A 12,822-nucleotide genomic window follows, 5' to 3' on the forward strand; every position below is an offset into this window, starting at 1 on the left:
CAAATGAATCACTACTATTAACAGAGCAGGGGCTCCACCAACCCTTAGCTGGAACAAATAAATAAAATTGCTCCACACTATACTTGAGCAGCAAAGAACCAGATTGTCCTCAAAGTTCATTCATAAACTGGATTTTTAAAACAAACTGATAAAGAGATACAAAGATGTCAGTCAAAAGAAAAACCCCTCTAACAACACTATAAAAAGCATGACAGCAGCCCCAAATAACAACATGCTCAGCAGAAATGGGGCCATTTGGCCCTTTTTTGCCCCCAACATCTGAACCTCTTCTAAGACCAATGTTCTGCAATGGATGTACCTTCCTGTTGAAGAACAGGCATCCTCAGCCAGAAAGAGGACTGGTATCAAATGTGAATACACTGAGATCTGCCCAAATGATGAGAGAATAGAATACAGTGGCAAACCTCATACTTTCTACACATGAAACCACTCACCTGGTTATACCCCTTTTGTATCAATAAAATGTTGGGGAGGGGAACAACAAGGGCAAGGTGTGTCCCCAAAACCACAAAGGAATAGCCAGAGGGTGCCAGTGGCAATATAGAAACACTAAGGAAAATTACTTACCAATTGTTCACTTGAAGTATAGTGAGCCCTGTGTCTTGTGCCAACTGCTTTTTCTGCTCTTCTGAAGGGTAAGGGTGCTATAAGACACCAAAATAAATACAAACATTTAAAACAATGTGCTTTTTTGGCCTACTTTTTATTTTAAATTAAAAAAAAAACCAAACTCCCACCCAATCCAACCCAAAACAGAAGCGTGACATCTATTATTGAAAGGTGAAAATGCTGAGGTGTGTCACTCTTTTATAATTATTAATGGGCTACTACATCACTTAATTAATGGCACTAAAAGACAAGCCAATTATAAAGATTAGTGAAGTGGAGAAATAACTGCTTAGGATACTGACAGTACCTTGATACTTGAGAAGGATATTTGTTGCATTAGCTGAAAATTTTTTGTACTTGTCTCAAATGACCGATTAGAGTCAAATAATCTATTTTTTTTCTGTTTTTAAAAGAACAACAAAGAATGTGATAAAGCACTTCTCTGTAAAACTAAAACACACTGATGTTTTCTGAGATAGTGAAGGCAAAACTTGCCAGTGCCTCAAAATAATTTGCAAATAAGATCAGAATCCCGAACATAAACAAATGCCTGTGTTTTGAACACAGGCCAACGCAAGGTCAACAATCAGCACATTTTTGCCTGACATTAACATAGCTGTGCTGTGGTAATCCTAAGAGACAGAAAAGAAATACTCCTTTAATTGAAGATAATGTTATAATTCAATCATAAGTTTCTTGTGAGAACTTGATTTGCTTTCTGAGAAAATTTGCTTCTGCATGAATACGGATTGCTTAATAAATCAACAGCAAAAACCACAACCAAGTCTGAAATGTAGAAATATCATTTCTGTCCTTCCCATCTATGCAAAAATGCCACTGCCCCAAAAGGAAATGGCCAAATACTGCAAATGTAACAGTTTCAAGGAAAAGTCCTGTTTTGAGGATCTGGTTGGGCTCCTAACCTGGATGCCCAAGTCTCAGTACATATCTGATTCAGACCTGGACTGGTGCAAGGTGCTTAATAGCATTTCAATAAAGACCATTTGATATAACTGGTTAGTCCTATCCCAACACCATTTAGCAGTTGATTGTCACAAAGTATTTGCTGTTACACATTCATCCTTTTTTTCCCCCCTAAATATTCCCTTATTCTCTGGATGCATTCTTCACTGTAATATTACATGAGGCATAAACTGAAACCTTGTAAACCATAAGAATTTAAAACCTCATAAAATTCCACAATCTTATTGGTATTATAGCTATTTAGCAGATTTTATATATTCTTGTAAACAGCATAGTCTGACTTCTCATGGCTATGTTACATGCAAGTATCACCTCACATTATCAAACAGGGATTTTTGTTGTAACTCCAGCAACTTCTCTTAACTTACTACATCTATTTCAAAGCCCACCACCACGGCCACCAGCTTCATAAGAGACTTCTTATCTCTTTTTCACCCAAAAATGTTGAGGAATTTTCAGTTCTTTTAAAAGCACTGTTTTCTTGACAGGAAGCCCAGAGATGACCTGCACACCTGTAAACCATCCCTTGTACTTTCTGTGTGTACATGAAACAGCTCCAGAATTGTAAAGTGAAAAACAGAGGGAAGGGGATTTGACTTCTTTTTTATGGGTAATTTGCATTTTACACGTGCAAAAATCTAGCATGTATTTGACCTGCCTTCTACACACATTCATCCACAACTGTCATACTTATGTCCATCTATCTGAACACAACAGTTTGCTTCCCTTCAACAAAAAAAACCCATACACTACAGACATGATTTGTAACATTTTCATCTTTACAGCTTACTTCTCATTTCATTACTTTGCTATCAAGCGAGGACAGAATTAGTCTTTTTTTTTCTTATTTTGCTTTGCCACCTTACATGTGATCTAATTTTAAGTAATTGAACAAACTGTATCTAATTTCATGCAGCAAGCAATAATTACTAGACAGCCTCTAGCTATTGGAATTGAGAAGTCTGTCTCCATTAAGCAATTTTCAATTGTTCTGGACATTTTTTTTTTAAATAGACAAGACTGGATAAAATTAGCCATCAGAATAATATTGTCACTGTAAAAATAATTGCTTTAAAAGTCCCAAACTACAAATTCCTCATATCGTGGTATGTCTAAGGTCATCTGATTTTTTTTTCGTATCCTAGTACTGCATAAACTTTTAATTTCATGATAAATCTGTAATTGCCATAATCACATGACAGCCTGTGATTTCACACAGCTAATCCCTCTTAGCTAAAGGGTCACGATGTTGCAGGCTTTTTAACTATGATTCGGTGTGGTTTCAAGTAATCTTAAACACTAAGCAACCTTATTATATAAGCTTTCTGTGGATCATACAAGTTATTCCTTTGTAGACTAAAAATAAAATAAAATAATAGGAATGACTTGACAAAGAATCAGCGTGCCACAGGCTAGGTTGCTATTAAAACATTCAAAGCCTTGCTGCATTCCCACCCACAGGGCTTGGAAGGCCTGTGCTACAGGCAAAGGCAGACATCACATTGCAACAGAGAGAAAGGGGGAAACCCTGAGAACTACCATTTTATGAAGAAAGAGGAAATTCAATCAAAACTGTTGCTGTTGGTCTTTATTCCACCTGTGCAAGAATGACCAGTGTCTTCTGAAAACTTTTTAACAGTTGTTTGAAGGAATAAATGCACATAGGTATGGATATATGTATTTGTGGGTGTGTAGATTATATTATATTTGTATTAATATATAAAACATACCTTACTCAAATGGCTAAGTTTAAGGTAGTCTTGTGAGGAGAAGAAAGTTGGATTTGATCCCTATGGGTCCCTTCCAGCTTGAGATATTCTATAATTTTACTAAATATATAAATATATATGGAAGAATGACTAAAAATACTGCAGTGACTCCAGCTGACAAGTCCACCTATCACTCTGGATCACTTTGGGATATCAAGGCAAACTGTTCAATAAACAGTGACTTGAGACCTTTACTTTGTTGTGTACATTAGCTCCTACCATTATCTCTTAAAAGCTTAATTATTTGCAAACAATTGATCAAGATGGGAATTGGAGAAAAGAGACACCAGACCACCGGGAGAGCTGCAATGCATTAGGAGAGCAAACAGAATTACCTTTAGGTCTTATAATCAGAATTAACGATTGGGACCGTATGCAGGGCAGCACGAGAAGCTGTAACGCTCATGCTGGACTGTTTTCCATTTGATCTGCATTAACACCTCGAGTGAAAGCCATAAAACAGTGATTACAGATGGGAAGGCTGACCCTCCTTCCCAGAACCAGTCCAGCTTGTGTATACTGGAAGACTGCAGACAGGCTTTCTTGCCAAGGCCAGAGGAAAAGGGCAAATCCAAGGGGAAAAACAAGTAGGAAGCGGGCAGGTTTGAAAAATAACAACAAAAAAAGACCCAAGAAAGGGCGTTTAAAGAAATAAGGCTGACAACAGATAAGGGCTCTGAATTTGGCTCTGATATTTTCTGATCAAGCCTGCTGCTGCTACAGAACTACAGAGCAGCATCCACCAAATGATATGAGACCTTGTGCTTTTCCCTTTCCATAAATCTAGCACTGAAATGCGGATTGTTTGGCACCATTAATGTGTTTTTGAGGCTCTGTGGTATTACTTTTAATAATGACTTAGTACAGAAAGTGATTGCTTAATAACACCATCAAAGTCTGCATGCAAATGAAAATTATCCCTGGGGGATTTGCCCAGGGTAATATGAACAGTTAAGGAACATTTGAAAAGGTAAAAATAACTATGCAAAATATGAGTCAGAGCAGTCATTTTAGCAGTAACAAAGAAATCAAAGTGACAGAGAGAAAAATTTAACTTTCCATCATATTTTCTTGTCACTGTTTTATGAATGGTATTTAGCGAGCAGTAGTCTTAATAAAAGCCCATTTTTTAATGCAGCTGAGAGCATTTTTAGCAAAAAGAAACAATGAGACTTTTTTTTTTAATCACCTTTAACTACAGATGGTGGGTGAAGTCTGCATTAGGTACAGATGGAAAGCATCCAAGGCATTCTCTTAATGCTACACCTTGTCCAAAGGTACTCCTTTCCTCAAATTTTCCACCCCAGGCAGGAAATGCTGGATGCCAGGACAGTGACAGACTTTATCTTATCTGTAACCCGGCATCAACAGCACTCCCTCCCCTCCTCCTCTGCCACAGCAGTGCATCATAATGGTGCCAGAAAAATGGGAAAATAATCCTGCCCTTCTCACCCCCCAGATTACTGATTCCTCACGGCACCGAACCGGCTCAACACCCAGGCTGCCAACCAGCTCTACTACAGCACTGAAGCAGAAGCAATCCCCAAGAGAAAGGTTGCATGCTCTGTTAGAAGGAGGCTGTGGCAACCGTCCAGCATTGCCCTTATCGTGGCAGTGCCGTTGCTTGGCTGACCGTGCCGGGAGAACCATTTTGGAAGCCCTTTTATCCCCTTCCTCCAGCCCTCTGCCTCCTCCAGAGCTCAGTGTAGTGCACCAAGGTGAGATGACCTTGAGCTAAACTCTGGTAGGTGATGAAGAGAAATCACCCCCTTAGAATTTATGCCCCAGGAGTTCATTTATTTACTGTTTTCTATATTTATTAACTGTTTTCTAACATCAAAATTAAAAAGAGAAAAAAATCCCAAAACTGTGATTTTCTTGTTTCCAAAGAGAAACCCAGCCTAACTCAGTAACCAAAATAAAGCCCAAAGATCAGCGCTCCAGTGACAAACTGCACACTGACTTTATGCTGAACTCTAAATTCTTGCTTTACCCAAACTTGTCCAGGGTTAGCTAAGGTGACAGCACAGCCATTTGGGTCTTTCCCCTTCCCCTACCTCCTTCTGATTTGCATTTGAACTGTTTACATTAATGATCAAGTTGATCTATGAGAAATTACTATTTTTTTTAATATCCATAATGCTTTCCTATTGTCTCTCAGCTTTATGAATTAGTTTTACTGTTGCAGTGAATGCTTTTTTTGTCTCCTGACTGCACATTATCAAAGGGACACTTTGTGCCTTCCATTTGCATTACAAAAGCAGTGCATGGTGTAGTCTAAGAACAGAGCTTGAATTTATAGCAGTTGAGTCCTAGATCCTCACACATTCTGGCCTCCTAAAGAGTAACGGGGGTTTCTGCACTCACAAAGCAGCCAAAAAATGGTTGGATCACTATCCATAAAGTCATAAGATTGCAACCTCCTCTCTTCATCAGCCACCGGCATGTTGAGAGGGAGCGATAAAGAGAACGCGTGGAGTCCCCTTGCCTATTTTGCAGGCTGCCTGAATAGGTTTTATAGACCATCCCTGCGACCTGCTTTATATTCAGGCAAGGCTGTAAAAAATTGCCAAGTTGAGGTGACCTGGTAGGGAGGGAGGAGAAGAAAAAAATTCAACTCGGAAGCTGCAAACTTGATCCTGTTTATCCCATGGGATTGGCTTGCACATTGCAGGAAATACTAAACACTGAGAAGGAAGTTGTTTTATTAGAAATGCATCTCTGAGGCTGGGAGGAAAAAAAGCCTGTGCAAAGTTTGCACAGTCTTTTCCTTGGCTGAGACTAGTGAGTCAGCCTGATAATGCTGTTGAAGTGTGAGCTGGCTTTGGCATTTCAAGCTCCTCATTGCTTTTTCAGCACAGCAAGAAAACATAGTCCATATGACACGGTCATGCTGCAGACAAAGCCAGCCTTTTCCTCCTTCAAAAGAAAATATTTCCTCAACTTATTGTAATAGTTTAATATCCCCCGGTAAAGTCTTTTTTGTAACATTACTGTTAATAAATCCTGGTGCTGCCAGAGTTATTGAACTACAAACTATGAACACAAAATCAACAGATGAGCTCGGTCTTCTAAACTCAAAAATGCATCAAAATATGCAATGTGACTAGATGCTGCATCGCTTTGACTCACCTGTATCCCTATGGCAAGGCCAATAAGCCACTGCTTGGCTTCTGCATCAGCCCATTCCTATGAGATGGGCTCTGAGACACTGCCTATCGTTACCCTTACAAAAGGGTTTGCAGGCTGCTTTGGCAACACTGCCAAAAAATAAAAAGTGAGGAATGGAGGCAGAATCTGACTCTCCCAAGGCAAATGCAGGGTGTAAAAGACAGAGCCAATACCCCAGAAATTTAAAAATCCAAACGTGTTCACAGCCAACCTGATTAAAGGGGGCTGGGGTGGTTTTGCAGGCAGAGGAGTGGAGGAGACATTTCCTTTGTGGGGGTTTACAAGGAGGGAAAAGAGGTACTGACAACAGTGATCCTTTTTAATGAAGTTATGCTGGGAAAAAAAAAAGCTTCTCCTTTTTCCCCATTTGCCCTTTTGTAAATAATTTTCTTGCAAGAGTTGTCTGTGAACAAGTTTTGGCACTCACTAACATAAATATCCTTTCCAAGGCTGATGGAGAGACATGGTATGGCTTGGGATGCGCTGCCAATACTTCTCTGGTGGCCCCATCAAATTACTCATAATGTGAGCACTCATTAAGGAAAAAAAGTTCAGATCATCCCTTGCACAGGATATTACAGAAGTCAGAAAATGGAAAAACCTTTTAACTCATCTAATCCATCTCCTGGCTGCTACAATATTATTCCTTCCATACCATATATTATTACCCACTGCCTTTTCCAGTTGAGCTTTAGCTAGTCCAAGCAATGGTGCTTCTGCTATTTCCTTTTGGAGACACTCTGATGGACCTCAGTGTTTGGAATTTACTCTGGCTCCTACTGGTTTTCAGTTCAAGCTGAGTCTATGCAGACACTCCCACACCATACCGGGGTAATTGAGTGGAGCTTTTCCCATGTTAAACATTCCTTTGGTGCCGGTATGTATGTGCACACAGAAACACACACACACAGAGCTTGCACATACACATTAACTTTGCTTAATACACTTAAGAAGGGATTTCTTACTCTAGGATCAAGACTATTTGTGCTAATGTGACATGGGTGATGCGCTTTGGCATCCTTTGCCATTTTTCTTTATTATTTTTATTAATAATTGTTTTTCTTTCACAGCCTAAAAATAACTAGGGACAGGGAAATTAAAAGAAAAATTGCATCCAAAAGATGCAAAATTCTCCTCAATGCAGCACACAGCCATAAACTATGAAACACTACAGCCAAGTGACACCAAAGGAACTGAGGAAATGCTTCATCTGACTGTAACCGCCTTAGAGCTAAAATTCACATCCTTGAAACCCGGCTTTTCAGTTAAGCCAACATCTTTATCAGGCAGCTGCGAAAAGGCAGGAAGGCAAACCCCAGCCTTCCCTAGGTGAGCAGCTTTTGGGAAGGAAGAAAAAATATCACTGGCACACCAAAGGAAATCGCGACTACCTGATAACTCCGTAAAAGCACTGCTGTTGTTTGTAGAGCCAGCCTAAGATAGATTAGCCCAGGTAAATATCTCCCAACCAGAAGCCTTGTCTCAGCAATAAGTCACTGTCCTTATCTACCTCAAATGACTTTCTAAACAGGTGGGCTCAGAAATAACTCCACAATCTCTGGGAAATGCCAGTGCCAGCAGTTGTAATCCCATAGACTTAAGCCGAAAGCTTTTATTTGTGCTTTTTGCTCTTTTTCCCAGGCTGTCTTCAGTACATCAGGAGCTCCCTCTGTAAGTGAGGGATAAAAACACTCCCCTGTACCTCCATCCCCTACTCTACACACCTGTGTGATCAGGTTGATGGAGGGTTGCTGAATTCAGCCAGATCCCTAATATGAACCTCAGGCTTTTGGATGGATCAGGAGCTTTAAGCAGGTTTCCCAAGGTAGTAGCACCCTTAGGTGCAGCCAATTGGGAAGCAAATTGGGAAGCCTCCTGCCAAGAGCTTGGACACCTTTTCTCATGGAGGGACCAAGCTGTCATGCAAAGTGAGTTCAAGGCAACCAACACATCAAGATGCCAATGCTCAACACCAAGATGAGGGGGGTTACAATCAAGTTTACATTTCTATTTGAAAACAAAACAAACAAAAAAGAAAACTACCACTGAGGAAGGAAATGAAAAGATAAAGCTGCTATTTTGCAATGCTGCTCTGTTGGCATGGAAAGTCCTTGAACAGATGCCCTGTCCACCATTAAATATTCACAACATATCCTTGTAAAAGAATAAAGACCACTCAACTTATAAGCAAAACCACAATGCGTTCTTCATGAAAACAGAAAAAAAAAAAAAAAAGAAAGACGCATTTAAAGATCTGGGGGAAAAAAAAAAAAGAATTAAGGAGGGAAAAGAAAAAAATAGAAGCCAGGAAAACACCACTGTTCTCTGAAGAAGCAGAGACTCTTGGAAGTAGTGCACATTCTCCAGCGTTAATTTTCCCACTTAAATTACAGTGATGCTGTAGCCTCATCTCATTAGAGATCATTGTCCCCAGTAGACAGTTGTGTTTATGGGGGATTCTTGCTGTTCCACACCTGCTGCTCAGGTTGCTATGTGATAAAGCCTGCATACAAACAGCAGTCTTGAGGTTGCTGGACTGCAACTGATGAGCCCAGGCTAATTCAGGGGTGATTATGTAGTTTACTGGACCACTAAACCTCTTTAAGCTTGTAATTACTGCCTATTTGAGTAAAGAACATTGAAAAGCAATTCACTGCATCATGCCTGCCACAGCTGGAAGCAGGCTGCCAGCAGTCTGCGGGGACATTAAAATCTACAGGGACTGGGATTCGAGCACAGCTCGTAGGCACTGACGGTGGCGGAGCCAAGTGCGTTCACATTCCAGCTCACCTTTTCTGACCAGGCGTGCTATTAAAGGTGCAATGAAAACTATAGAAAAGCAATAAAGATGACAAATAATGGGACGTAATTGAAAGAACTGCGTTTTAATGGCTCTCCCCCTCTTCCCTCTCCCCTTATATTGGCTAAAAAAATTAAGCCTTTTTGTCATGACAAGAGAAGAGAAAGAAAAGGCCTTTTGCAAAAGGGGAAATGCACTGCATACATGTGTTCCTGTTTTGAAGTTGGGGCTTTTCCTCATGTTTCAAAGCTTTAGAAAGAGTAAGTTTACTTATAAAGTGAATGCACAGTAAGTCCTTTTACATATTTGGCAGAAATGATAATGCAGAAGCATCTTAATCCCTGAATCTTCATTAAATCCTCCTCATTGAGCCTTCATGAAACCTTTCAAGATTATCCCAGCCCTAAACCACCACTCTGAAAAAGACCTCCACCCCATGCAGCATCACAGCAGTCCTTACTATCAAGACAAGATCGTGGGTTTCTTTGAATAATAAATAAATATCTCTCTGATTCTATTTGCCTTTTGAGTTCTGACCCACTCTAACCCTTCTTTTCAAGTCTGCCCCTGCAGCTCTCAATGAGCAGGAAGCTATTAAAAAGGGCACCTTGGTTTTTTGCATAATTAGCAGTTTTGGGAACAGAGTCTGGGGAAAGAAGAGCAGATCAAATAGGACCTATGACACAGGCAGAAAGGTTAGTAATAGGGATTTTTACAAGTGAGTAAACAGAGGTCTGGAGAGGATTGCTCCAGCACAGCCAGAGAACAGCACTGGTGAAAATGGGGGGATGTTGCCAGAGTCACCACTGAGTCCCAACACTGCTTGGCATCGCTGGGAGCTCCAACCAGGTGGCAGCGCCTGCCCGTGGGGCTCCAGTTGAAGAGCTGGGTCCTCGGAGCCCTCCCATCCTCCAGCCACTCCACAACTATCCCTGCTATTAGACTGCCATGTGTGAGGTCCGGCAATGGGCCTAACGAGCTGCCCGATTAACTAACTGCATGAAATGGGCTTTAAAGCCTCCTAGGACATTTGGAGATGCAGAATTCATCAGTGTCATTTCCCTGCCCCACTAATAAGTGCCACAGCTGCCTGGGAGAATGGGGTGTGGGAAAAGGCAAAAATAAACAAGGAAAATAAAATAAACCATTGCTATTGATACAATTAACTCTGGACTGAAGTAAATTTAAGAGATGGGGCCTCTTTCTCTTCTCATCTAATAAATTGCCTTGTTTTAAAAAACATGGACCTGCCATCTGTAGTATTAATCTCACATGTATCTAGAAAGGGAAAGGGGAAAAAAACCCCATGCATGCATGAGCATGTTACTGTGAACGAACATCAGCTTTTAAAGGAGAATGTAAAAGCTTTCAGGAAGTTTATTCTTAAAAAGCATGTAAATTCCCAGTCACAACAATCCTCCAACTAACCTCACCCAAGCTCCAAAGAGCCACAGGCTTGTGTGTTATCCAGCTACCACTCTTATTAATATTCATTAGGCAGGCCTGCTTGCATTTTCATAAGCTGTGAAGGTGGCAAAAGAAACAATCAGAATTCTTTAACACACAGGCATTATCAATTCAACATCTGCCAAAGAAGAGTGCATACAGATCTGAGGTTGAAATTCAAATGCAATTTACCTGGGCTAGAGCTGGGCTTCACTTTCCAGCACCCAGCCAGCTGTTACAGGCACTCTCATTTTATCCATCCCAGCTTTTACCTCCCCATAAGTTCACTCTCCAATATTTTTACATTTAAAATGAAAGTCCCTCATAAATTCCCTCCTTCATGCCTTAGGTCTAATGAGTTCCCTTCTGCTAAAATAACCCAAGTTTAGAGCAATTGCATATATGAATAATATAGACAAGTTTCAACTCAGTAAACTTGACTAAGCAATTCTGCTTTCTGGCTAGAGAATTCATTTATCTACACCCATTTAGTGTATGAAATCCCTTTGACTGGCTTCAGGGTGCAGGCCTGTACAGAAATCCGCTTTCTGACCAGCCTGGCCTTAAAACTTAACTCTGAGAGATGAACTGAGAAGTCTCCAAAAGAAAACAACTGCTCTAATTAATTATGTACCCAACTTAGCAAAGAAACAAGTCTGATAATGCTAACCAATTTCAGAATAAAGCAGATATATGTTCCTAGGACGATATTTCTATGCACATGTACCTACACAAAAAAAAGTGTGATTTAGATCTCCTGAGAGTCGGGAAAAGGCACATCACAATTCTCCTCCAAATCTCCAGATTCAACCCTAAATTAACATGTATTTGCCCACAAATTCACTAGGTACTTATTCTCATCCTTATAAAAACGTCATTAAAAAGACTCGCACGAGGATGTGACTCTTCCCTCTTGGAAAGCTTCTTGGATCAAGAAGACTTCCTCATAAAAAATAACCTTTATCCCCAAAGTCAGTGCAGGTCTCTACCAATTTCACCTGGATTTCAAAAGCCTCCAAAGACCTAACTGTATGCTCCATCAGAGAGGGCTGGTTGAATCAAGCTTTGCATTTCAGTGGAAATATTCATGGTGTGAGGCATTTCCCAGGGGCTGGTATTGGCCAACACTTGGGGGATGAGCCCTGAAACGGCAAACCTGTCTTCACCTATGTAACTTTATGTCTGGCACTCAGCTGCAGCGAATATGGCCAAAGCCTGGGCTGCCTGAAGGATATGTCCTCAGCTTTGTAAGGTGAGACCCTCAGTGGGCACCTTCTAAGGCATGATGAATGGATGAGGCCAGAACAGGGGTTTTTGGAAGGGACTTTCCAAAAATCCAAACAGTCAGCTACAAGTTGCCAGTGCCCACCCCATTCCCAGCCTGAGCATCCCCTTCCTGCCTGGTCTCTTTCAAGGTCTGAGCATATCAAGCACCACGCACATGCAGATGCCTTCACAAAAATTACCATAAAAGAGACAATCCACATATTTGGAAGCAAAAGCATTGAGATGGCATGTTGCTTTCAGCACATTTATGATGCGATGGCCATTAACAATTCACAAGAACAGTAAAAAGATATAATCAATTAATCTTTTCAATACCAAGCTCAAAAATCCCCCTCTGCTTTCCCCTCCTTTCTGAACAAAACTCATTTCTTTTAGAAAGACCTAAATGAAAGCAGTTAAAGACCAAAAAAATGTCACCACTAACAAGTTACAAAGTAAGAAAGAGCAACCAGGCACATTTGATCTTGTTCTATACACAAACCTTTCTAAGATGACTGCTCCAATTAAAAAAAAGTTGAATTTATCATTTTGATGATAGGAAATTATGAACTTCACTATTATATGCATATATTTTGTTTAATGGCTTAGTTTATTTTAATAACAAAGAGAAACTAGATCTTTACAGATGAAAGCTTTATTTCATGGTTTCAGTACAACTGGGATTTTTAAAATCTGTGATGTTAACCAAAATGTGATAATGGATGTTCTCAAGGGCCCTATTTTGTAGCATTTTAT

The 12,822-nt window shown here is 40.3% G+C and overlaps 1 protein-coding gene across 2 annotated transcripts in view; it reads right to left on the reverse strand.

The window, feature by feature from the left end:
- The window catches only part of MEIS1 (Meis homeobox 1), a 107,931-nt gene that overhangs the window by 22,608 nt on the left and 72,501 nt on the right, over positions 1 to 12,822 (reverse strand). For both annotated transcript variants that reach the window (XM_039568471.1, XM_039568472.1), the window contains exon 9: positions 589 to 665. In XM_039568471.1, coding sequence (XP_039424405.1) covers positions 589 to 665 — 77 coding nt within the window. The remainder of the gene's footprint in view (positions 1 to 588; positions 666 to 12,822) is intronic.

The sequence above is a fragment of the Corvus cornix genome, chromosome 3 (assembly GCF_000738735.6).
Source record: "Corvus cornix cornix isolate S_Up_H32 chromosome 3, ASM73873v5, whole genome shotgun sequence".
Lineage (NCBI taxonomy): Eukaryota > Metazoa > Chordata > Aves > Passeriformes > Corvidae > Corvus > Corvus cornix.